This window comes from Hyaena hyaena, unplaced genomic scaffold, assembly GCF_003009895.1.
Source record: "Hyaena hyaena isolate Hyena2069 unplaced genomic scaffold, ASM300989v1 scaffold_615, whole genome shotgun sequence".
Taxonomy (NCBI): Eukaryota; Metazoa; Chordata; class Mammalia; order Carnivora; family Hyaenidae; genus Hyaena; species Hyaena hyaena.
In genome coordinates, this window is record NW_024081248.1 from 188,879 (window position 1) to 214,995 (window position 26,117).

General features: G+C 36.0%; 1 protein-coding gene across 2 annotated transcripts in view; it reads right to left on the minus strand.

Moving 5' to 3' along the window:
- The window catches only part of FAM117B (family with sequence similarity 117 member B), a 93,375-nt gene that overhangs the window by 40,757 nt on the left and 26,501 nt on the right, over window positions 1-26,117 (minus strand). For both annotated transcript variants that reach the window (XM_039257391.1, XM_039257390.1), the window contains exons 2-4: window positions 9,855-10,006; window positions 1,780-1,872; window positions 711-824 (exon numbers count right to left, since the gene is read on the minus strand). In XM_039257391.1, coding sequence (XP_039113322.1) covers window positions 711-824; window positions 1,780-1,872; window positions 9,855-10,006 — 359 coding nt within the window. The remainder of the gene's footprint in view (window positions 1-710; window positions 825-1,779; window positions 1,873-9,854; window positions 10,007-26,117) is intronic.

Below are 26,117 nucleotides of genomic sequence, written 5' to 3' on the forward strand. Positions count from 1 at the left end.
CTTCATGTATGGAAAAAGCAATTAGAAATTACAAACTATACATTTATGAAATCAAACCTGACCCATGTATTTAAGGGCAAAATTACTTTGAAAAAATATGTACCTCTACTTATACTTTCTTGAAAAAATCCGCATATACTTGGCATCATCAGAAGCTATCAACCTATAAAAAGTGTTGGCAAACTTTTTCTTGCTCTTTTTGCAAAGGGACCCCATCTAATTTTAATTCAATTTAAGAGAAATGTTTCCTGGGTAAGCCATAAGAACAGTTCACAGAGTTCTATAAAGGAATCAAAGCAGTTAAAGGTTTTCCCCTACCAGAAGACTTTATGAGATATATCTTCATTATCTTCAATCTTTAGATGAAGAAACTGAAATTCAGAACAGGTTGCTCATCCAGGGTCTGGTTCCATAGCCAATGCTTACCTCTCTATATTATTCTGCCTCAATATACTGAATTAATAAAGACAAAATTATGGTAAATCAAAATATATAATTAGCTAGGTCTCCTGAAAGTCAAATCACAGATCACTAAAGGAAAGTATCATTTTGTCAACTTAGTATTTTGAATTTTTTAAGGAGGCTAATTCAGTATTTAATCAGTTTCAAATATGCTTTTGGACATTTTAATCCTAATCAGTTACCTATAAAATAACATATCACCAGGAAAACAGTGCCTTGTTTTGATTTTGTGGCATTTGGTTTCCTACCTGACACTGGTTAATAGCTGCATGGTTGCCATGGAATGGAGACTGTCTTTCTTTATCCCGATGATGCCGACTACTGTGTTTACTTCTCTGCAATTGCTGTCGTAATTTTGCAATCTGAAAAGGGGAAAAATAAAGAGATCAGAGTTTTCCAAGGAACATGAAATATATCCTTGCTTAGTAAGAACTAGTAAGATTCAGCCTTAATAGATCTTTTGACCTTTAAAAGCCTATCACAAAATCTGACTGTACAAAATTTATATATATACACATACATACATGTATCTCTCTTTTTGAGACAAAGTTATGTTCCAACACTATTCGGAGGCTTCAAGTTTCCCAAGTACTAAACCAATGAAGCTTTTAGCACTTGAATAAATTACATTATAGCTTTCCCAAAGAACTTAAAAATAATGAAAATTATTCTCATTGTCCTAACAATGAGCCTTGTTTTATTTAGATTTAGATTTCTTTAAACACCTAACCTTTAACAGCTCTAAAAATCAAACAGTATTTAAAAATCAACTGAATCACATGAAGTGTATTCACAGATACTATCTTTAAATAACAAATACAATTTCAATCAATATCTTATATTATTCCTTGACTGAATCTTTAATTCTCTATTATATATAAAGTGCAAATATCTTAAGTGTAGCCACAGAAAATGGTAAATCAGCATAGGACCATAACTAATTTGGTTATATTTGATCAATGAATTTCAGAAACAATACCATTATATTCAGAAATAATACGTGTGAATTTGTTGTATCACTATAATTTTATAAATCTGACACTTAGATGAATAGGCATGGACTCTCATTTAGTAAGAAAAAAGACAAAGAAAAACATAATCTGTAAGTAATGTATATATTTCACCCATTCAAATCCTTATCCAATCAATGTGAGAACTGTTTGTTCTCAAGTAACCAAAAACAAAACAAGAAAAAACCCCACCCACACAAACCAAAATAATGGAAACTGACAAATCCTTGTTGCCCACAACTTTAAGGAACTAGCCAAGGAAGAAATCAAACTTCCACACCCACTTCCTTGGAACCATTTTCCTGACCTCCTTAAGCTGGTCTGTACTGCCCCACGATGCTGAACGCTTGTGAGACCCTTTCTTCTTTTCAGCGTATTCTTCAGCCCATGCACTCTCTGTCTTTAATGGAAAAAAGAAGGGATATGTTAACCATTTAACGATAACGTACACTACATTTGCAACAAAATGGATTCATCTTCAGGACATTATGCACAATCAAATAAGTCAGGTGAAGAAAGACAAATACTGAATGACCTCAATGTGAAATCTAAAGAACAAACTCAGATAAAAAGAGGTGAGACTTACGTTTATCCGAGACAGTAGGATTGGGGGAGGCTCCTGAAGGGGAACTGGGTGAAGGTGGTCTAAAGGTACAAACTTCCAGTAATAAGATTAAGTATTGCAGAGGTAATATATAATGTGATGGCTATAGTTAATACTGTGTGGAATATATGAAAATTGCTAAAAGAGTAGATCCTTTTAAAAGTTCTCATCATAAGAAAAAAACTTTTTAACTATATGAGGCAATGGATGTTAACTAAGCTCACTGTAGTAATCATTTCATAAGTATTTCAAGTCATTATGCTGTACAAAAACATACAGTATTGTATATCTCAATTATATCTCAATCAACATGAAAAATAATTTCATATCTTAAAAAAGTATACACTTTTCTATTATACAATACACTCCCATTATAGAAAAATTAAGTACTAGAAATATTTAAAATAACACTAGAAATATTTAAAATGACCCAAAATTCTTCTAGCACCAGTTGCTTTTATTACAATATTTTAGTTTATTTCCTTCATTAATAAAAACTTTATTTTTACATAATGATAAATATAGCATTTATTGAACAAATGTATACTAATAATAACTAACATTCCTGTGATCTTTAAAAAAAATTTTTTTTAATGTTTGTTCATTTGAGAGAGAGAGAGAGAGAGACAGAGAGAGACAGAGAGCATTAGCAGAGAAGGGGCAGAGAGAGAGGGAAACACAGAATCTGAAGCAGGCTCCAGTCTCTGAGCTGTCAGCACAGAATCCAGATGCAGGGCTTGAACCCACAAATCATGAGATCACCACCTGAGCCAAAGTAGGATGCTTAACCAACTGAGCCACCCAGGCACCCACTGTGATCTTATTACATGCTAGACACTCTGCTTTATGAAAGCACAGTGAAAGGTCTTCATTTTATCATCTGATTTAATACATACAAAAAATTCTACAAGTTCTGCAGATAAGGAAGCTTGCTTGATAAGTTGCCTAATGTCTCCCAACTAAGAAGTGGCAAAATTAAGATAGAACCTAAGACTCTGGAATTCATAATTTTAATCTGTTCTATGTCTAGTGTTGCTTTAAATATCAGCAAAATAGGGGTACCTGGGTAGCTTAGTTGGTTAAGCATCCAATTCTTGGTGTCAGCATCCAACTCTTTATTTCAGCTCATGTCATGATCTAGCCCCACGTTGGGCTCTCCCTCTCTCTTTTCTCTGTCCTTCCCCTGCTCACTCTCTCTCAAAATAAATAAACTTGAAAATTTAAAATTCTGCAAAGTACAGCCTCAAAAATGTTAAATCCTTAGTGGTTATTCAAAATTCAGAATTTAAAAATCAGAAAAAAATACAAATGAGTTTTTAGTACATAAAAATATGCTCAATCTCAGCCATAAGATAAATGCAAATTAAAACTTCACTGAAACTAGGTGATTTGATATCATATGCTCTCCTACATTGTTGGTAGAAGTATACCTCAGTACAGCCTTTATGGAGGAGACTCAGCAACTGTTGTCAAAGTTACAAATGCACATAACCCTTTATCTCACCCTTCTTTTAGTTATTTATCATGCAGATGTATAAAATGTTCACTGTTATGCACAAAATGCTACACCATATTATTCCCTATAGCATTGTTTTTTACAAGTAAAAGATTAAAACAATGTAAATAGAGGATTTGTTAAATTATGACATATCTTTACAACAAAATACTTGTTCAGCTATTAAAAATGAATAAGGAAATTCACAATAATCTCTATGAGATATTAAGTGAAAAGCTCAAGGCTCAGTACAGTGCGTGTAACAACTTTTATAGAGGACCAGTAATAAAGAACATATACATATGTAAAGTATTTCTGCAAGAATATACATGGTAACAAAAGAACTGTCAGTGGCTGCTTCATGGGAGGAAGATCCTTCCTTCACTGTATATATTTCTCTAACTCTTGAATTGTGTACTATAAGAATGAATGTACAGTCTGTTCAAAACAATACCTCTCTATAAGGGGGGGGACTTTTAACAGGGAATTTTTTTTTGAGAAATGTATTTTTATTTTTAAACATTTTATTTAAATTCTAGTTAAACATACAGTGCAATATTGATTTCAGGAGCAGAATTCAGTGATTTTTCACTTACACACAATACCCAGTGCTCATCACAACAAGTGATGTAAATTTAAAATTTTTTGGTGGACCGTTTCAGGTTTTCTACATAGAGTCTTATGTGGTCTGCAAATAGAAGTCTGACTTCTCCCTTTCCTATTTAGATGACTTTTACTTTTTTCTGATATCTGATTGCTGAAGCTAAGATTTCCAGTACTATGTTAAATAGCAATGGTGAGCGTGGACACCTTTATCTTATTCCTGACCATAGGAAAGCCTCTCAGTCTTTCTCTACTGAGGATGACATTAGCTGTGGGTCTTTTGTATAAAGACTTTATAATGCTGAGATATGCTCCTTCTATCCCTACTTAAGGGGGAATCTTTCTATATAGATGGAGTGATGTCTGCCAAAAATGTATTAACTTGAATCTGTGAAAAAACAGACTTAAGTTGAGAACATATAACAAATATACTGGCTTGCACTCTTAAAAATATATCTATGTCATGAAAGACCAAGAAAAGCTAAGGAACGGTTTCAGAATTAAGAATACCAAATATGGGGCGCCTGGGTGGCTTAGTCGGTTAAGCGTCCGACTTTCGCTTAGGTCATGATCTCGCGGTTCGTGGGTTCGAGCCCCGCGTCGGGCTCTGTGCTGACTGCCGGCTCAGAGCCTGGAGCCTGTTTCAATCTGTGACTCCCTCTCTCTCTGACCCTCCCCTGCTCATGCTGTCTCTCTCTCTCTCTCCTAGAAATAAATAAAACATTAAAAAAATTAAAAAAAAAAGAATACCAAATAAACATAACATCTAAATGCCATGTGTGTTTCTTGACCAGCTCCCAGCTTACATGTGAAATTACTACAGAGAATAATGAGAAAACTTAAAAAACTTGACTATGTATATTATATTAAATAATAGCATGGTATCAATGTTAAATCTCCTGAATTTAGTAATTACTTTGGTAATTTTTTAAGTCCTTTTCCATAAGTGAGAATGTCTGCAACTTACTAACAATTAGCAAATGGTAACAATAACAGCAATTATATACACACAAAAATTAAAAATATATATTAAAATGTTCAAATATAAATGTTTATATTTAGTGAATATAAGTGAAGAGTCTACTGGTGTTCAATCTACTATTCTTGCAATTTTTCTATAAATGAAACTTTCAAAATAAAACTTTTTTTAATTACGGAAGTCTAAATATATTATGTGTAAGACTTAAGGAAAAGCAAAAGAATATAAAAGTTTCCTATAGATTTGTTAAGAACAAATTAAAATGAGAACAAGAGTATTAATTAAGCGAAACAAATAAAAATAAACATGAAGAGCCCCAGCTTTGCTAACTTCAGTTGTAAGATGTTCAAACAAGAAAAATCACTTAGCAAAAATCACTGATTTTACTTAAACTCCTAACTCAAAAGATAATTGCTCTCTTTGTTCCACTAAGAAGCTGTGCCTTTAAGACACTCTTAGGTATTAAAAGTAAAACTGAGTTTTAATTAAGTACATTTCAATTTTGTTCAGTATTGCACTGTATACCAGAAAATTATTAGGAATCTACTACTAACGTGTCAGACACTAGACTAGGTACTGAGGTTAGAGAGGAAACAGTGCTTATTTTCAAAAAGTTTTTTCTAGGAGAGAAAGGATAAATAGCCAATTATATTATGCTAAATAGCCTCATGTGATGATAGAGGTCCTCTCGAAGAAAGGCATCTAAACCAGAACTACGAGGACAGGGAAGCAGGTAGGCAAGATTTTATGGAATTAGGGGAGGCTTTAGAGTATAAGTTATCCAAGCAAATGGAGGGAGAGCATTCCAAACAAAATAGAAAACCTGGGAAGCATTAAAGAATAGAGTACAGAGGGCACTGCAAGTCCATTATTGAGAGTAGGAACGGATTTTCTAAATTGTTTAATAGGCAAAAAGAAAAATACCAATTACACAGTCAAGAAACTGTGTTTGTTTTAAAGGAGGCCATGATGTAAACCTACTTTGTTACGCTTACACCCCAGCCTATTTAAAAAAACAATGTATAGAGTCATTGGCCTAGAGAAATCTGACCTAACATATAAAACAAAAACAACAAAAACATGAACAACAGTCAAGTGCTAAAACATTTGGAAATTTAAAAAAAATTAATGTTTATTTTTTGAGAGAGACAGTGCATGAGCAGAGAAGGGGCACAGAGAGAGGGAGACACAGAATCCAAAGCAGGCTCCAGGCTCTGAGCTCTCAGCACAGAGCCTGACACTGAACTCAAACCCACAAACTGAAAGATCATGACCTGAGCTGAAGTCAGGCGCTTAACCAACTGAGCCACTCTGGTGCCCCATGGAAATTTAGATTACTTCAGAATCCTAGGTTAACCAAGAAAGTCAAATCTACTGGGAAGCAACTACAAAGCTTATACAGAGGTCATTATATTAAGTCTTAAAAAAAAATTTAACACTTTCCTTCTCTCTTAATGAGTGAACCAAGGTTTTATACAAAATAGCAAGTTGCTTCAAAAGTAGTTTTTTTAAAAAGCTAATCTACCTCTTTAGTACTTTCATTTCATAACCCTATGCTTACAAATAGCTACCTTCAGTAAATCTACATTATTGCAGTCTCTAATTTACCAAGTATATAATTTTATTAGGCTTTAATAACAGGCCATCTTAGAGTTTCTGAACTTGGACTATAATTTCAAGCCAGTGCATAAAATGGAAAAAGAAAACAATAAGCTCTTAATCAAAATAAACCCCTGAAGAGGAAAAAATAGCCTCTGAAATGTAGGAGTTCCAAGAGAAAATAACATGAAATTTTTAAAAGCAAAAGATGACTGGTTTATGTAATAAAGTAACCAAACACCAATCACATGAATCACAAATTTACATACTCACATGTCCCCTCTGAAGAAGCCTAGGTGGTTAGGAAAGTTGGGAAGAGATTACCTTTTGAGTCAAAAGAATGTCAAATAATCCAGCCACACATACACACTTCATTTCATCCCCACAAATTGGTACAGTAAGAAAATTCAAAAGGCACCCCTTAAATTAATGGAATTGCAACATAGATTAATACTAGGAACACAAGTTGGTCTAAGTTTGGAAGGCAAGCTGGCAAATGGTCAGTTTTTAAAAGAATCATTAAAAGAATATGAGAGGAGAGGGGCCAGGAGGTAGAGGTTGGTGACAATGTAGTATTTAGTAGTGAACCAAACTCTGAAGCAGAAATGGTAGATCAGTCCTTCAGATGGTCTCTTTGACCAGCCCTGCTCCACTGGCAACGGCAAGCTAAAGCACTGCACTAGAGAGACTCTTGGGCTATTTGAGTTCACAGGGAATGAGCAATGTCTGCCAAAGATGCAGAACAAAAGAAATGATGTCACATTTTTGCTATCGTTGTGTCAAGTAATTAGGATGACAAATAATCATGTACAATAAAATCTTAATCAAGCACTCATTCTCATGACCAAAAGCAAATGATAGGGTGGAGGTACAGCAGGTGGGGAGATTAACATCTTTAAAAACTTGCCGCTATACTCCTGTGCTTTTTGTTTTTAATGTTTATTATTTATCTTTGAGAGAGAGAAAGAGTGTGAGCAGACAAGGGTCAGAGAGAGAGAGAGAGAGGGAGACACAGAATCCGAAGCAGGCTCTAAGCTGTCAGCACAGAATCGGACACAAGGCTCAGACCCAGGAACCGTGAGATCAAGACCTGAGCTGAAGGCAGACACTTAATCAACTGAGCCACCCAGGTGCCCCTTCCTAAACTTTTGGATGTTGCCTTTCTCTGTATTTTTCACAATCTCCTTTTCCCATTCCCACTCATCCCTGAGATACTGAGATAGACCTTGGAGTCATATGTATTTTTTTAATTGAGGAACCAGGGCTGAGTTATAACGTGAAATGTTTTGTCAAAAGTCTAACAGCAACTTCCTGGAAGCACCCATCTACACTATAAAATAAATTGCTTTCATCATATTGTCTGCTCTAGCACAGTCTGGACCAGGAGTGATAAAAGAGCCCTGAGCCTCTCAACATAGGCAAAAATAGCTAATTAGTCCCTATAATCTTTAGCCTTAATCTTTTTCAACATAATTCTCCAGGAAAGCTAATAGCAGTTAACAAACTGCACAGAAGATGAAACCTACATGCCATTCTTGTTTTGACAATAACCAAAGGTAGTGATTTTCATGGCAAGCATTTATTAAATGCTTACTATCTGCCAACCACTGCTCCAAGTGTTTTATATATATTTCCTTATTTAATCCTTGTTTAATCCTCATAATAACCTAAAAGACTGGTACTATTCTTTTCCCCATTTTATATTTTTTTAATGTTTAATTATTTTGAGAGAGAGAGAGAGAGAGAGAGAGAGTGTGTGTGTGTGTGTGTGTGTGTGTGTGTGTGTGTGTGTGCGCGCGCGCGCGCAAGCAGGGGAGGGACACAGAGAGAGGGAGAGAGAGAATCTCAACCAGGCTCCACGCTCAGCCCAACACAAAGCTTGATCCCATGACCACAAGATCAAGACCTAAGCCAAAACCAAGAGTGGGGTACTTAACTGACTGAACTACCCAGGTGCCTTGCCCCCATTTTATAAAGAGGAAACAAAAGCACAGAGATGTTAAGAAGTGCCTCAACTCCTAACAATAGGCAAAGATGCTCAACATCGTTAGTCATTAGGAAAATATAAATAAAACTCACAAGATAAAATTTCATACCTACTAGGACAGCTACACTTAAAAAACAGAAAAATTGTAAGTTTTGGTGACAATATGGAGAAACTTGAGCCTTTATACACTGCTGAAGGAAATGTAAACTGGTGCAGCTGCTGTGAAAAACAGTTCAGCAGTTCCTCTAAAAGCTAAGTGTATGACCAGCAATTTCACTCCTACGTATATACCAGAAGGAATTGAGAGCAGAGATTCAAACAGATACCTACATACCAATGTTCGTTTCAGCACAGTTCACAATTGCCAAAATTTGTAAACAACCCAAATGTCCACAGATAAATGGATAAGCATGTTTATCCAACCAATGGAATATTATTCAGCCATGAAAACAAATGGTACAACATGGATATATCTTGAAAACATTTTGCTAAACAAAATGAGCCAGATATCGAAGTACAAATATCATATGCTTCCACTTATATGAAATACCTAGAACAGGCAAATTCACAGAAACACAAAGTTGAATAGTGGTTAAAGGGGCTGGAGAAAGAATGAGGACTTACAGAGTTTTTGTTTGTGTGATGAAAAGTTTTAGAAACAGATAATGGCAACAGTTGCACAACACTGTGAATGTCATTGATGCTGTCAAATTATATACTTAAAAATGGTCAAAATGGAGGCAGCACCTGGGTGGCTCTGTCAGTTAAGCATCCAACTCTGAGCATGGAGCCTGCATGCTTACGATTCTCTCTTCCCCCTCCCCCTCTGCCCCTCCCCTGCTTGTACTAGCTCATGAGCACACTCTCAAAAAAATAAAAAAGAATTTTAAAAAATTTTCTTAATGTTTATTTATTTTTGAGAGACAGAGTGTATGTGGGGGAAGGGCAGAGAGAGAGAGGGAGGCACAGAATCTGAAGCAGGCTCCAGGCTCTGAGCCCAATGTGGGGCTCAAACTCACAGACTGTGAGATCATGACCTGAGCTGAAGTCAAGACGCTTAATGGGCTGAGCCACCCAGGCACTCCCCCGAAAATAAAAAATTTTAATAAACCTACCTGTGTAGCCTTGTCCCTCATGCAAGGAGCAGCCTGCCCATGACTATCACGAGGCCAGTGCCCTGCAAGGTATGGAGCAGCAAGCGTATCCAAAGAGGAAGTGCGCCGGATAATACTAGAGGGGCTTGAGGACGGTGGTCGTGTTTTGTCACCTAGATTTAAGACAAATATATGTATTTTTAAAATAGATTAGTTAGGAAACAAAGTAAAAACTAAGTATTAAACTATGTGGAAATTCTCTATCTTAAAAAAAAAACAAGTAATAAAAAGGAATAAGCTACTGATTCACAAAAACTTGGATGAGTCTCCAGGGAATTATACTGAGTGAAAATAGTCAATCTCCCATGGTTACATACTACATGATTTCATTTATATAACACTTTTGAAATGAAAAAAAAAAAACCTGAGAAATGGAGGAAAAATTAGTAGCTTCCAGGAGTCAGAGACAGGGGAGGAAAAATGAACTGGCAGAAGAAAAGCAGGTGTTATAAAAGGGCAACAAGAGGGACCCCTTATGGTAAGGAGCTATCCAGCTTTACTGTAGTGACAGACATACAAACATAGAAAGGAAATTTAAACGATATAGAACTATAAACATACACAAATGAGTTCAGGTAAAAATGGAAAATCTGAATTAAGAAGAGCAGATTGTACAATGTCAATATCCTGATAGTAATATTGTACTATAATTCTACAAAATGTTATCACTGAGGGAGGCTGGGCAAAGTGTACAAAACTTGTGTATTTGTTACAACTGTAATTATCTCTAAAGAAAAAAAGAAAATAAGACAAATGTGTATGTACCCATTTTAAAAATGTTCATCTTGGTTTTAAGATTAAATAAGTATAACACACAAAATACTTATTTATCATTATGCCACCTATACTCAAAAGGATATATGACAGCTAAGATAAAGTTACAGGGAAAATTCCATTGTAATCAACTATGTATGACACGTATCTTAGGGAGATTTTGTTACAATAAAACCATATTAACCAGGCTATAAGGAACTTACATTGAAGCCACATATGCAAAAATCTTTTTTCATTTCAAGCTACAACACATGTATATAAATGTGAGCAAAAAACCTAGGTAATGGGAAGTGAGAGGTGACATAAAAGAAACACCTTTATATCTCCTTTGATTCTTTTTTTTGATGGGCAAAGGAAATAGGCTTAGCTAATTTATATTTTAAGAAAGGAAGGAAGGAAACGAAGGAAAAGGCTTTAAAATATTAAATATAAACATATGCATAAGTTGGACTATATTATAAAGCTATCATTCTAGTTCTATGTAACAAATACCTTGCTCTTCTTTAGCTTATTCATGAAAACACTTTGAGACACCTATCTTCTATTTGTATTATATTATATCTTAATAAGGGTCTTGCATAGTTAACAAGTATAAAAGTTCAGTTCCTGGTTATGTGACCCATATAGCAAAAGATTCAATTCCACTAAGATAATATTTACAGCAGCTGTGTTGCTGATAATCATAAAGCTGCTTCACAGATATGCCTGAGATACATAATTTGCTTTCAAAATGGCAGTTATTTCACTGAAACAATGCCTAATTGTTGCAAATACTAACCATCTCTGCATAGTCTTCCTTTCATAGTAAACAGAAAATAAATGCAATACATACCCAGAAGTTCAAGAAAGCATGTTCTACATTATTATGACAAGTAAAAAGCAATAAATGTACATGTTCACAAATTTCCTCTAACTAAAAAATTAATTTCTACTGGGTCACAAGAAGACTGTTCTCAGCTAGGAAAAAAAAAGACATACACTATGTAAACTGGGGTATATTCATCAGAATCAAATTGCCAGAAGCTTTCTGGTACTTTTTTCCTACTATGACGATGCTTCAGTCCCCCACCAGTGCACTAACCAAACAGATCTTACTAATGGATATGATTCCATTTTGAAGATTTTTAATTATCAAAGAGGTGACTTTTCAATTACAGCTCCTAAGACTATTAAAGTTTCTTTTTTTTTTTTTTTTAATGTTTAGTTATTATTGACAGACAGAGAGAGACAAAGTATGAGCATGGGAGGGGCAGAGAGAGAGACACAGAATCTGAAGCAGGCTCCAGGCTCTGAGCTGTCAGCACAGAGCCCAATGCAGGGCTCTAACTCATAAACTGTGAGATCATGACCTGAGCCAAAGTCTGATACTTAATCCACTGAGCCACCAGGCGCCCCTAAATTTTCTATAATGGGAGCACCCAGGTGGCTGAGTGTGTTGAGTGTCCGACTTCAGCTCAGGTCATGATCTCATGGCTCAGGAGTTCAAGCCCCATATCGAGCTCTGTGCTGACACCTCAAGCCTGGAGCCTTCTTCAGATCCTGTGTCTCCCTCTCTCTGACCCTTGCCTGCTCATGCTCTGTCTCTGTCTCTCTCAAAAATAAAACAACAGCGACAACAACAAAAAACTTTTAAGTTTTCTATAATGAAATGAATAGAAAAATTATACATGGTCACGTGTAAAAATACTAAACATTTTCTCCTTAGAACTCCCTATAACCCATTCTTTTGAACATTTACTAAGGGTCTGTGAGCCAAGGCAAAGACCTAGAAATTAAAAAGACTCAAGTTACAGTCTGTTGTAAGGAGCAGTCTATATCTAGCTTGTCATTATTTCATTTCAATCCAAATTCCCAAAATTGACAAGATTTGGTGCCTAACTATGAGAGAGTTTAAGGAAGGGAAGGAGCCTCAACAGTCAAAGATGACTCAAAGATTCCCATCCTACCTGAACAAAGGCTGTATTTATAAAATGTCCAGAGGAGGGGCGCCTGGGTGGCTCAGTCAGTTAAGCATCTGACTTCGGCCCAGGTCATGAACTTCTGGTTCGTGGATTCGAGCCCCACATCAGGCTCTGTGCTGACAGCTCAGAGCCTGGATGGAGCGTGTTTCGGATTCTGTGTCTCCCCCTCTCTCTCTGTTCCTCCCCCACTCATGCTGTTTCTCTCTGTCTCAATAATAAATAAAAACATTAAAAAAATTTTTTTAAGTCTAGAGGAATAAACTCTATGACAGCTGACAAGACCCTTCAGGATCAGGCCTCTCCAGTCTCACTCTGTTACCTGTACTACTTCAATCCCCACCAGGCTGAATGACCTGCAGTTCCCAATAAGTACTGTGCCCTTGCATGTGTTACAGAACCTGGTCTGGATCACCTGGCGGAAGAACCAAGCAGCACTCAGAGATCTTCAAAGGCAGGAGGTTTATTTTACACTGGCAGGCTCAGAGGAGATCACTCTCCAGAGGTCTGAGCCCCAAGCGTAAGCAGTGGGAACAATTTATAGTCTGTTACTTCCACGTTCTGCATTAGTAGTAATTCGGCTCACATGGCAAGCAGGGTAGGAAGAAGAACCCGGAAGGGGAGTCTTTGGTCAGGGACTGGAATTTCCCTATCAGTCCTGTTGGCCTTCTCATAACAGATTTTTCCCTATCACATGTCTCCATGCTTTTGTCTCTACCTAGATTTCCCTAGATAGCCCATTCTTTGGTTTGGCTAATTCAGGTTTAACCTTTCAAATTTCAGATGTCTAAACTGAAACTCAAAATTCAGTTCAGGGTCCCCTGGGTGGCTCAGTCGGTTAAGTGTCCGACTTCAGCTCAGGTAATGATCACATGGTTCGTGGGTTCGAGCCCCAGCAGTGGGTTCTGTGTTGACAGCTAGCTCAGAGCCTGGAGCTTGCTTCAGATTCTGTGTCTCCCTCTCTCTCTGACCCTCACCTGGCTCATGCTCTGTTTCTCTCTGTCTCAAAAATAAATAAGCTATAAAAAAAAGAAAAAAAAGAAAAACAAAAGAAAAACATTCAGTTCGGATATTTCCCTCTGGAAAATCCTTTTATTATTTTTTTAAGTTAATTTATTTTGAGAGAGAGAGAGAGAGAGAATGAATCCCAAGCAGGTTCCTCACTGTTAGCACAGAGGCCAATGTGGGGCTTGAACTCACAAACTGTGAGATCATGACCTGAGCGGTGATAGACACTTAAGACTGAACCACCCAGGCACCTATTCCCTGGAAAATCTTCCTTGAACAGCCACCCTAGCCCAAGAAACACACCAACATCTAAGTCAAAAGTCCTACTGTTGTGCTGCCATAGTATGTTTCACAGAAATAGTCCCTTGACTGTTCAATGCTCCACTAAAGAATGAGATTTTGGAGGGCAGGAATTTTACTTCCCCTCCATCCCAATGATTAAGACAATACCTGATATATATACAGAGAAGAGAATGCCTTCTAATGTAACTATTCTTCATAAACATGGGCAAGTGTGCACCATACTCTTGTTAATCCAAAGTAAAGCAACAAATACTTTCTGGTATTACTTACATGTGGAATCTTAAAAAAGTCAAACTCATAGAAAAGTGATTGTCAGGGGGCATCTGGTTGGCTCAGTGGTTGAGCATCACAACTGTTAGTTTCAGCTCAAGTCATGATCTCACAGTTGGCAAGTTTGAGCCCTGCATCAGGCTCTGCGCTGATGGTGTGGAGCCTGCTTGGGATTCTCGCTCTCTGCCCCTCCCCTGCTCGCTCGCTCGCTCTCTCTCAAAAAATAAACTAAAAAAAAAAGGCAAAAAGAAAAGTGATTGCTGGGGCATGGGAAAATAGAAGCTCATGAAAGGGTACAAACTTTCAACTGTACAATAGTCTGAAGATCTAATGTACAACATGGTGACTACACTTGATTATCACTGTATTATACAATTAAAATTTACTGCATGTAGAACTTTAAAGGGACACAACTCAGGTCATGATCTCACAGTCTGTGGGTTCAAGCCCTGCATCGAGCTCTGTGCTGACAGCTCAGAGCCTTGAGCCTGCTTTGGAATCTGTCTCCCCTTCTCTGCCCCACCCCCACTCCTACTCTCTCAAAAAATAAGTAAAACATTAAAAAGTGAATAAAAGAGAGGCGCCTGGGTGGCTCAGTCGGTTGATTGTCTGACTTCAGCTCAGGTCATGATCTCACGGTGTGGTTTCGAGCCCCGCGTCGGGTTCTGTGCTGACAGCTCAGAGCCTGGAGCCTGCTTCGGTGGATTCTGTGTGTGTGTGTGTCTCTCTCTCTCTGACCCTCCCCTGCTCATGTTTGCGCGCACTCTCTCTCTCTCTCTCAAAAATAAATAAAACATTTTAAAAAGTAAATAAAAAATAAATATGTGAGATGATGGATGTATTAATTTAACAGATTAGAGGACTCCTTTCACAATGTATACATACACCAAGTCATCATGGTGTGCACTTTAAATATCTTAAATTATTTAAAAAAAATAAATAAAAAATAAATATCTTAAATTATTTATTATTTGTTAATTATTATTGACAATTATTTGTCAATAAAGCTGAAGATAAAAGTAAATCAAAACAACAAAACAAAGGTTCAAACCTGACTTTGTTTTTTAACAATCAGGTCTTTAAAGAAGTTAAAGACAGCAGGGTGTGGCACTAAAAACAGCAGTCAATGCCTTGGGCTCTGGAATTCAGAACTCCCCAGCTATCCGTGACCAGTTCAGCTGGTTCCTGAGTAACTTCAATGGCAACAATAGAGCATCCCAAACCACAGCCCCTAGGTATTACATTAACAGGTTCTGTAGATTATAGATTTAGGTATTTGTAGAACTTAATCAGGTACTGCTTAAAGGTTGTATTCATACTCATTTGTTCAGAAAGGGGGAAAAACTCTCACTTTTTTCAAATATAAAAATAAAAATGCTTATTATAAAGAAACCTAACAGCACAAATAAAAGAAATGCCAATAGGACACCACTCAGAGATAACTATTTTTGTATTTATTTCAGAAATTTATCTACCATTTACACAATTTCATATAAATGAGGCCATTAGGCATGCTATAACTTATTGTTGAAAAATAAAACAACAGTTTTGTTTGTTGAGTTTGTTGAGAAACTATTTCTACTGCAATAAATACACATCTACAATGCATCACCATTTTTAATAGCTGTATACTATCCTATTGAATGGATATACTTAATCCCATAACGATGGACATTTCTAGAGGCAGATCACTATCTTTTTATACGTAATTATCTCTGTGAAAAATTTCTAGACATCAAATGGTATATGTAAGGACACACATATATTAAAATTTTAAATACTGCTACATTGCCTTCCACCAGAAAGGATTTTGCCCTCACAAGAATACTTATTTGCCCAATCTGCAGTGTGCTTTATCATTTTCTGCCAAGCTAAAAAAAGATTTAAAATAGCATTTTAAAAATTATAAAATATTCATCTTTTACTGGCAATTTATATTTTTTCTACATTACCAGTATTTTTTTTTTTAATGTTTTATTTATTTCTAGGAGAGAGAGAGACAGCATGAGCAGGGGAGGGTCAGAGAGAGAGGGAGTCACAGACTGAAACAGGCTCCAGGCTCTGAGCTGGCAGTCAGCATAGAGCCTGACGCGGGGCTCGAACCCACGAACCGCGAGATCATGACCTAAGCGAAAGTCGGACGCTTAACCGGCTAAGCCACCCAGGCGCCCCTACATTACCAGTATTTTTTAAATATTACTCCTGATTTCTCTTCTAGAGATCTTTTCTTCTGTTGAACAAACATTTAAATTAAAGGAGGTTCCTTTACTTTCATTTTAGCTTCCTTTTCTCATTAATTTTAAGTAAAACACAGTCAATTGTATGTTAAATAGTATGATTAAATTCTTATAAAAGTATATGCCAAAAAACTAATTTGATTTGTTTTATTGCAACATTCACTTTATGGTGATGGTCTGGAACCAAACCAGCAACATCTCCAAGGTAGACCTGTATTTTGGATGTAAATCCTCTGTCAAATATATATAGATAAAAATTTTTGCCTAGCCTGAGGTAGGTCTTTTCATTTTCTTAATCATGTTTTTTGAAAAGCAATTTTTAATTTCAATATAATAAATGTATCAGCTAATTCTAACAGTTTGTGTCTTTTATTTCCTAAGAAATCTTTGCATACCCTAAGATCAAGATTTGCTCCTAAATCATCTTCTGGACATTTTTCAATTTTAGCTTTCACATTTAGATCTTTAATCAATTTAGATTTCATTTTTGTGTATAGTCTGATCAAGGACTATGACTTCCAGACACACATTTATTCCAAAACCACTTGCTGAAAATACTATACTTGTCCTCACAGAACTTAGGAATCTTTAGTGAAACATGGGTTATTTCTGGATATTCTATTCTGTTCCATTGATCTCTATCTCTGTCCACAGGCAGTATAGTAGTATAAGCTCTTCAACTTTAAACTGCTATTTTTCAATACTGTTTGCTTACGTGCATTTCAATATAAATTTTAGATCTTTGCAATTTTGTATAATTTTAAAATTTAATAGTAAAAAATCAAATTTTATGTATTTTTAATGTAAATTTTAAGAACAGAATGGGAGTCATGGGAAGTAAAATAGTTTTTCCTGATCTTATGAGGAAAGATCAGCATAAGCATATATATATATATGCTTATATATAATATAATAGAGTAGGTTTTAGTTAATAAAGTTGCTTTCTAGTCTGAGTTTCCTGAGAGTTTTTAACAAGAAGGGATGTTTAATTTTGTCAAACACATTTTTCTGTGTAAACTAATAGTGATTTTCCTTCTTCGCTCTTAGATAACAGGGTTAAATACAGTCAATTTTCATTATTTCATTATTCATTATTCATGGTAATTATGTACTATAAAGTCTCCAATGAACACTGAAATTGTGAACACTGAACCACTGTTCCTAAGGGATATCCAAGTTCAGACCCCTATGTGCTCTGATCACAGTTTCATCAATGAATTAATAAACAGTTTTGTTTTATGTGTTTCTGTTTAAAGACATCTAATTTAATACATAGGAGTGATTCATAAACATTGAAATCATGGCCAATACCACTATAATTCATGCCTAAGCAAAGTTTATCTAACACACACATTTTCTCCACAAAGCACATAACAACCTTCTAATGTTTAGATAGCACATCAGCACTACACTTGGAGGCCATTTTAAAAAAAAAAAAAGCAAAAAGCAAAAAATAAGAAAAAAATGTAACACTAAATAGACTGAAAAGAATACTTGCTTACAGTATGAGAGCTAAAAGAAAGCAGAGAGCTTTGTTTGGCCTCAGCTGGGAATATGTGTATCAGGTGACTCAAATTTGTCATTAAATGTCTGCAAATGACCCCAAGTATCACAAGTACTGACTTTGAAGTTTACAAAAAAACTAGTAGGCAAATTTTCAAATGTGGCATCTCTAAATATAGTCAGTCTTGACTGACTTGACTGACTATATGCTGATTTTTTTTTTTTTACTATTAAACCAAACTTGTATACTTGGCATAAACTCGACTTAACTCTGATATATCATATTTATACTGCTGGATATGACTTGATCATATTTTGTTAAGGAGTTTTATGTTTGTATTTATGAAGGATACTGTGTGTAGTTTTCTTAAAATGGCTTTATATGGCTTTAATATTGGTGTTATACTATCTCATAAAATGAGATAATTGATTTTGAAATATGATCTCTATTTTCTGAAAACGTTTAGGGACAATTAGTATTATTTATTTCTTAAAATTTTGATAGAGGGGAACCTGGGTGGCTCAGTCGGTTAAGTGTCTGACTTCGGCTCAGGTCATGATCTCACAGTTCATGGGTTCAAGCCCCGCATCAGGCTCTGTGCTAACAGCCAACTCAAAGCTTGGAGCCTGCCTCGGATTCTGTATCTCCATCTCTCTCTGACCCTCCCCTGCTCATGCTGTCTCTTTCTCTGTCTCAGAAATAAATAAAACATTAAAAAAATTTTTTAATAATAAAATAAAATTTTGATAGAATTCACCTCTGAAGCTATCTGACCAGTTTATGAGTTTTTAATTATGAATTCAATTTATTTCATTTCATAGATATAGGGATAAAGGGATATTCAGGTTTTCTATTTCTTCTTGTGTCAGTTTTGGTAGTTTGTCTCTTTTAAGGGATTTATCTACTTCATCTACATTGTTGAATTTACTGGCATAAAGTCCACAATGATTCTTCCTATACTTTTAATTTATGCATGATCTGTAATAATACCCTTTCATTCTTGGCATTGTTAATTTGTACTTTTTCCTTCATCAATCTAACTAAAGTTTTGTCATTTTTACTTCCTTTCAAAGAATCAGCTTTTGATTTCACAGATTTTTCTCAATTATTTCATCAATTTTCTAGCTCACTGATTTTGGTTTTATCTCCTTCCTTCTACTTCATGTTTAATTTGCTCTTCTTTTTCTAGCTTAAAATAGAAGTTTAGAAAATTACTAATTTTAGGTTTTTCTTCATTTCTAATACAACCATCTTTCAAAACTATACAGTTCCCTTTAAGCATGTCTTAGCTGTATCCCAAATAATTTATTACCATTCAACCCGAAATAATTTCTAATTCCCCAGGATTCCTAGGTGATGGTTGGTTAAGCCTTCAACTCTTGATTTTTGGCTCAGGTCATGATCTCATCTTTCGTGAGATCAAGCCCCATGTCAGTGCAGAGTCTGCTTAGGATTCTCTCTCTCCTTCTTTCTCTGCCCCTCCCCTGCTCCCTTGCTATATCAAAATAAACTTCAAAAAATATTTTCTAATTTCCATTGTGGTTTCTTCTTTGACCCATGGATTTAGAATTGTTTTTTCAATTTCCAAATATTTTCCATATAGCTGTTATTGATTTCTAATTTAACTGTTATGTTCAGAGAACACTTCTATATGATTTCATTCTTTTTGAAGTAAATGAGACTTATCTTATGGTTCAACATATGGTATAACTTGGTGAATGTTCCATGTGCAGTTGAAAAGATGTGTACTGTACTACCATTAGTACTCTATAAATGCAAATTAGGGTTATGTTTGCTGATAATGTTGCTTAAGTCTTCCGCTTACTCTTTCTGTCTACTTGTATTATCAATTACTAGGAAAGGAATGTTGAACTCTGCTTCATGAATTTTGAGGCTTTACTAATGGAAACATACACACCTAAAGAACACACTCCTGATAAATTGATTCTTTTGTCATTATGAAATATCTTTTTCCTTATCCCTAAGTCTGTTTTAAACAGTAGTTAATATTCTAGTTTTCTTACACTCTACACTCAGTTTTGTACAATGCATATTTTCCCACCTTTCTACTTTCAACCTATTTACTTCTTTAAAGTCTTTAGCTTGCACATAACTGGATCTTGCTCCAGTTTGATAATCTCTGTATTTTAATTAAAGTGCTTAGACCATTTAACACTGTTATGGGTATACCAGTTTATTTTCTATTTGTTCCATCTGTTCTTTGTTCTTTTTCTCTGCTTTTCCTAAATAATTTTGGCTTGAGTAATTTTAGTAGTTCATATACTCCACTGATAGATTAGCTATACCTCTTTTACTTCTTGCTTGGCTGCTCCAAGGTTTTACAACATGCATCCTAACTTATCACAGTCTACCTTCAAATTTTATCACTTTACATATAACAGAAGACTCTTAGGGCTGTATGTTTCCACTGGTGCCTACTGTCCTTTGTGATACTGTTGTCACATTTTTATGTATACTTTATATATATATATATATATGTATACTTTATATATATACACACACACACACACACATATATATCCTATATAGGATATTACTATTTAACTTTAAGCAATTATTTTCTAAACGAATCAAATGATGACCCAAAAAAAAGTTTTTATCTCTCTCACACTTACTATTGCCAGTGTTATTTCTTTGTATAGATCCAATTTTCTACCTGGTATCATTTTCCTTTCACCTGAAGAACTGCTTTAACATTTCTTACAGTGCCAGTTAGCTGGCAAATAATTCTTTTAAAAATTTATATATAATGATATGTATTTAGCCTTCACTTTGAAGGATATTTTTGCTGGGTATGACAATTCTATGTTTACAGTTTTAACTTTCAGCACTCAAAAGATGTCATTCCAACAGATTAAGAGGTATAAACTTCCAGTTATAAAATAAGTCACAGGGATGAAAAGTACAGCACAGGGAATATAGTCATTAGCACCATAATAACATACGGTGACAGATGGTAAGTATACATTTATAGTGATGAAACTGTGTAATGTACAGAATTCTTGAATCACTATGTTATACACCTGAAACTAATATAACACTGCATACCAATTAAAGTTCAAGTAAAAAGAAGAAAGATGTCATTCCATTATGTTGTCATATATTATTTCTAGCAAGAAATCTGCCATCATTTTTTGTCCCTCTGTACATAACGTGTCATTTTTTTCTAGCTGCTTTAAACTTTTTTCTCTACCACTGTCTTTCAGCCATTTGATTATGATGTGCCTTTGTATGGTCTTCTTTGTGCTTATTCTGCTTGGGATATTGAACTCTTTGGATTAGTAGATTTATAATGTTTATAAAGTTGAGAAATTTTCATTCACTTTTTCTTTAAAAATGTTTCCCTCTCCTTATCCTGGACTAAAATTATACCCATATTATACCCATATTATACCTTGGATTACAAAAGTTCTGTTCATTTATTTATTTATGTCTTTCTTTTCTCTGTGTTTAATTTTTGGATAGTTTCTATTGCTAGGTCCTCAATTTCACTGATCTTTTCTTCATCAGACTTAAAAAAACTGATGTTAATCTCAGTTACTTTTTTCATTTCACCTAGTGTATTTCTCATCTGTACAAACTCCAGTCTTTTTTAATTTTTTCTTCTCATTACAGTTTTCCTTTAAATCTTTGAGCACACTGAGCATATTTATGACGTTTTTGTATGCTAATTCTACCACCTTTGTTATCTTAGTCTGTTTTTACTGTCTTAGTCTTCTCTTGGTGTTCATGTTTTCCTGATTCTAGTAATTTTTTATTGGGTGCTGCACAGAATGATATACCTTTAAGTGTCTAGATTTTGTTATCTTTCTTTAAAGATTTTTAGGCTTTGTTCTGAAAATCAGTTAAGTAACCTGTGGATCAGCTTTATCTTTGAAGTTTATTTTTAAGTTTTAGGATAGACTGGGGATTGATTTTACTCTTGACTAGTTTAGCCCTACCACTAAGACTAAGACATAGGCCATTGGGGTCTCTACTGAACATACCAGGTGATGAAAAAGTTCTCACCACTCTGTCTGCTCAATGCTTGAGCAATTCCCCAGCTCTGGGAATTACTCAACTTACAGCTCTCCAGTCAGTCCTTGTCCAGCCTCTTGAAGTTTTACTCTATATACACACATTCTGTATTACTCCTTTAACAAAGGCTAGAGGAAACCCCTATGCAGATTTCAAGAACTCTTTTTCCACATAGCTCCCTCTTCTCTGAAACTCTGTCCAGCAATTTTCAGCCACTTCAACCTCCCTGAACTACAATCTCTACCTTATCAATTCAACCAGACATTATGCACCAAGACTCCTCCTGGCTGCACCATGCTCTGAAATGTGTCTTTCAGCAGAAATACAGGGCAATTACAGCAATCATCTTATTTGCTCCCCTCTTCTCAGGAATCACATTACCACACTTCCTGTTGTTCAGTATCTAAAAATAGTTGTTTGACATCTTTTGTCCAATTTTCTTATTATTTACCTCAGGAGGTGAAGTCCAGAGATGGTTTCTCCTCATGGCAAAAATAATAATACTCTTCCTGTCCAAATAATAATACTTTAAACTCAAGTTATTCCTGAAGTATCATCCAGAACTATAAAAAAACCTTTTGGTTAATGAGTTGTTTTATTCATGGGGTAGTTTTAATACACACAGAATTATATAAATAATGAGGAAAAAGGTGAAAATAAAAATGAGGGAAAAAATGAAATACCTAATACAACTAACACTGAGCAATTTATATCAGGCATTATGCTAATTGCTTTCCATACATTACTTCATTTGAACTACACAGTAGCAGTCTGAGGTAAAGAATACTCGATTCATTAATTCAATAAGCCTTTATTAAACACCTATTACTAGACTCATCTAGGTACTGGTGATACACTGGTTAGCACAAAAGTCAAAACGCATAATCCTTAGAAGTTTATCATCATTAATCCACCCTCCTCCATATGATAAAACTGAGCATTAGAGAAGTTAGGTAACTCATCACCATTACAAAGAAAGAGGCAGAGTGGCACCTGGGTGGCTCAGTTGGTTGAGCTTCTGACTTCAGCTCGGGTCAAGATCTCATGGTTTGTGGGTTCGAGCCCCCGTGCTGGGTTCTGTGCTGACAGCTCGGAGCCTGGATCCTGCTTTGGATTCTGTGTCTCTCTCTGTCTCTGCCCTCACCTCACTCATGCTATCTCTCAAAGATAAACATTTTAAAATTAAAAAAGAAAAAAAAAAAGAAAAGAAAGAGACAGAGTCAAAGCTTGAGAGTAAGTCTCTTTTAAACTGGACTCTGGGCAAGATCTAAATTACTACAATTAGAAAGTCTGTCACAGGACTCAGTCTACTAAGAAATACAGGTAATTAAGTACATAGAAGATACTATAACAAATATTGGAAAAGTGATTATGTCCACACAATTAAGAGGAGAACTCACAGGGCACCTCTCACATTTTACTCAAAGCAGCAAGAAGAAATCTGTTCAATATTTTGCTTAGAAATCTCCTTACCTAGGGCCGCCTAGGTGGCTCAGTTGGTTAAGTGTCCAATTTTGGCTCAGGTCATGATCTCACGGTTCATGGGTTCGATCCCCGCGTCAGGCCCTGTGCTGACAGCCAGCTCAGAGCCTGGAGCCTGTTTCAGATTCTGTGTCTCCCTCTCTCTGTGACCCTCCCCTGCTCACACACACACACACTCTCTCTCTGTCTTTCTCTCTCTCTCTCAGAAATAAATAAAACATTGAAAAATTTAAAAAAAAAAAAAAAAGAAGAAATCTCCTTAGCTAGATCATCCAGTTCATAAGGCACATTTCCTACTTTCCATGTTACTGAAGGCAAGTGTTATTAAGATTTTTTTCTGCCTCAATATAACAAGGAACCCCTTTCTTCCAGTTTTCAACAATATACTTCTCATTTCTTTCTGAGCCCTCACAAGGAGCTTCCTCAAAGCCTAAATTTATAGTTCAAAGAAACTGCTCCATCATGATCAACAATATTCTTATAACCTCCACACACTGCTGAGATCCAAAGCCACTCCCATGTTCATATATATTTGTTATGGCAGCACCCCACTTGCAGTTACCAAAATCTGTATTACTCAATCATTGTTGCAAAACAAGTTACTCTAAAACTTACTGGCTTAACATATCACACATTCATTATCTCACAAATTCTGTGGGTCAGAAATCTACGTTTGATTTAACAAAGTGTTTCTGATTCTGGGTCTCTCACAAAGATGGAATCAAGGTGTCAGCTGGGGCTGCAGTTAAAGTCTCAAGCGGAGAAGGAAACGCTTCCAAGACCATTCACAGAACTACTGGCAGACCTCAAGTCCTTGCTGACTGTTTTTGGCCACAGACATCAATTTCTTTCCACCTGGGTCTCTCCCTTGGTCTACTTAAATATAACAAGTTGCTACCTCTTAAGAATGAGGACTCACAGAGAGCAAATAAGCAAGGGAAGGCAAGATGCAAATGACAACCTTTCAGTAACCTAATCTCAGCAATGCCGTCCCATCAGTTTTGCTGTATTCTTTCATTAGAATTGAGTCACTAAGTCCGGCTCACAATCAAGGGGAGGGTATTTTACAAGAGTGTGAATACCAGAAAGTGGGACCAATTGAGAGCCATCTCAGAGGTATGACCAAAGCAGCAGTGATCATAAATGAAAGAGGAAGAGGAAATGCCTAGAAGAGCATCTGTGACAGATGGGGCACTTGAGCCAACTCTGAAAGGGATTTTGACAGTGAGGCAACAGGAAAGGACATGCCAAAGGGAGGGAAAAAAGAAATGGTTAAATATAGCTCTAGGAACTGTATCTACCTTATACCTTACAGTGGCTGAAACAAAAAAACCATGCACTATGACTATGAATTGGCCAGAAAAGGTCTTGAACGCTATGCCAAAGATTTTAGATTTCTTAAGGGAAATGACATGACCAGATTTGCATTTTAGAAGAAATTCTTAAGCAGCAGTATGGATGGAGAATAAACTAAGTCAGGAAGATCTATCAAGTGGCTGCTGCAATAACCCAAGTGAGCAAGACAGCTAGAGTCAAGAAACATGAAATATTTCTGAGCAATTCATCAAGAGATAGATAGTACTGAATCCTTAGGGGTGTCTATGTGCGCTGTGTTCATGATGGGGGGGGCAGAAGTACAGCAGAGTGGCAAGAATATGGCATTTGAAACTATCTAGACCCTGTTCAAATCCAACTATCAGCTCTATTGGCACCTGGTTAAGTTACTTAACTGCTCTGAACCTCTCTTAATGCATCTGTAAAATAAACAGGGTTGCTCTGAGGACTAATTGAGAATGCTTATGCACAAAGCCAGGACATAGTAAATAGCATCTAGCATTATTATGAATTCCAAAAGTTCCAGGCATAGGCAACCAGAATATAAGTAGTTCAGTTTCAAACCTACTGAGTTTCATATAGGTATAGGATACTAAATTGAGACTTAATGGACAGTTTTATACATTAGTGTGGTTACAGAGTGTGTCTGGAGTTCTGTGTCAGAAGGACAAATCTGGAAATAATCCATATAAAAAGCTATTGGTATACAAACAATTGATGATGCGTAAGAGAAGTGTGTATTGGGGTGCCTGGGTGGCTCTGTCGGTTAAGTGTCCAATTCTTCATTTTGACTCAAGTCATGATCTCAGTTTGTGAGGCCAAACCCCACTTCAGACTCTGTGCTGACAGCGTAGAGTCTGTGTGGAATTTCTCTCTCCCTCTCTGTCTCTCCTCCTCTCTATGGCTCTCTCAAAATAAGTAAGCAAAACAAAAAAACAAACAAAAAAAGAAGTGGTTTTGATTTGTATTTCCCTAATGAGGAGGGATGCTGAGCATCATTTCATGTGTCTGTTGGCCATCTGGATGTCCTCTTTGGAGAAGTGTCTGTTCATATCTTCTGCCCATTTCTTCACTAGGTTGTTTGTTGCGTCCATCATCGGACAAATGGATCAAAAAGATGTGGTTTATCTATACCATAGAATACTACATGGCAATGAGAAAGAATGAAATCTGGCCATGTGTAGCAACATGGATGGACCTTGAGGGTGTTATGCTGAGTGAAATAAGTCAGGCAGAGAAGGACAGCTACCATATGTTTGCACGTATAGGAGGATTAGGAGGAACTTAACTGAGGAACAAGGGGGAGAAGAAGGGG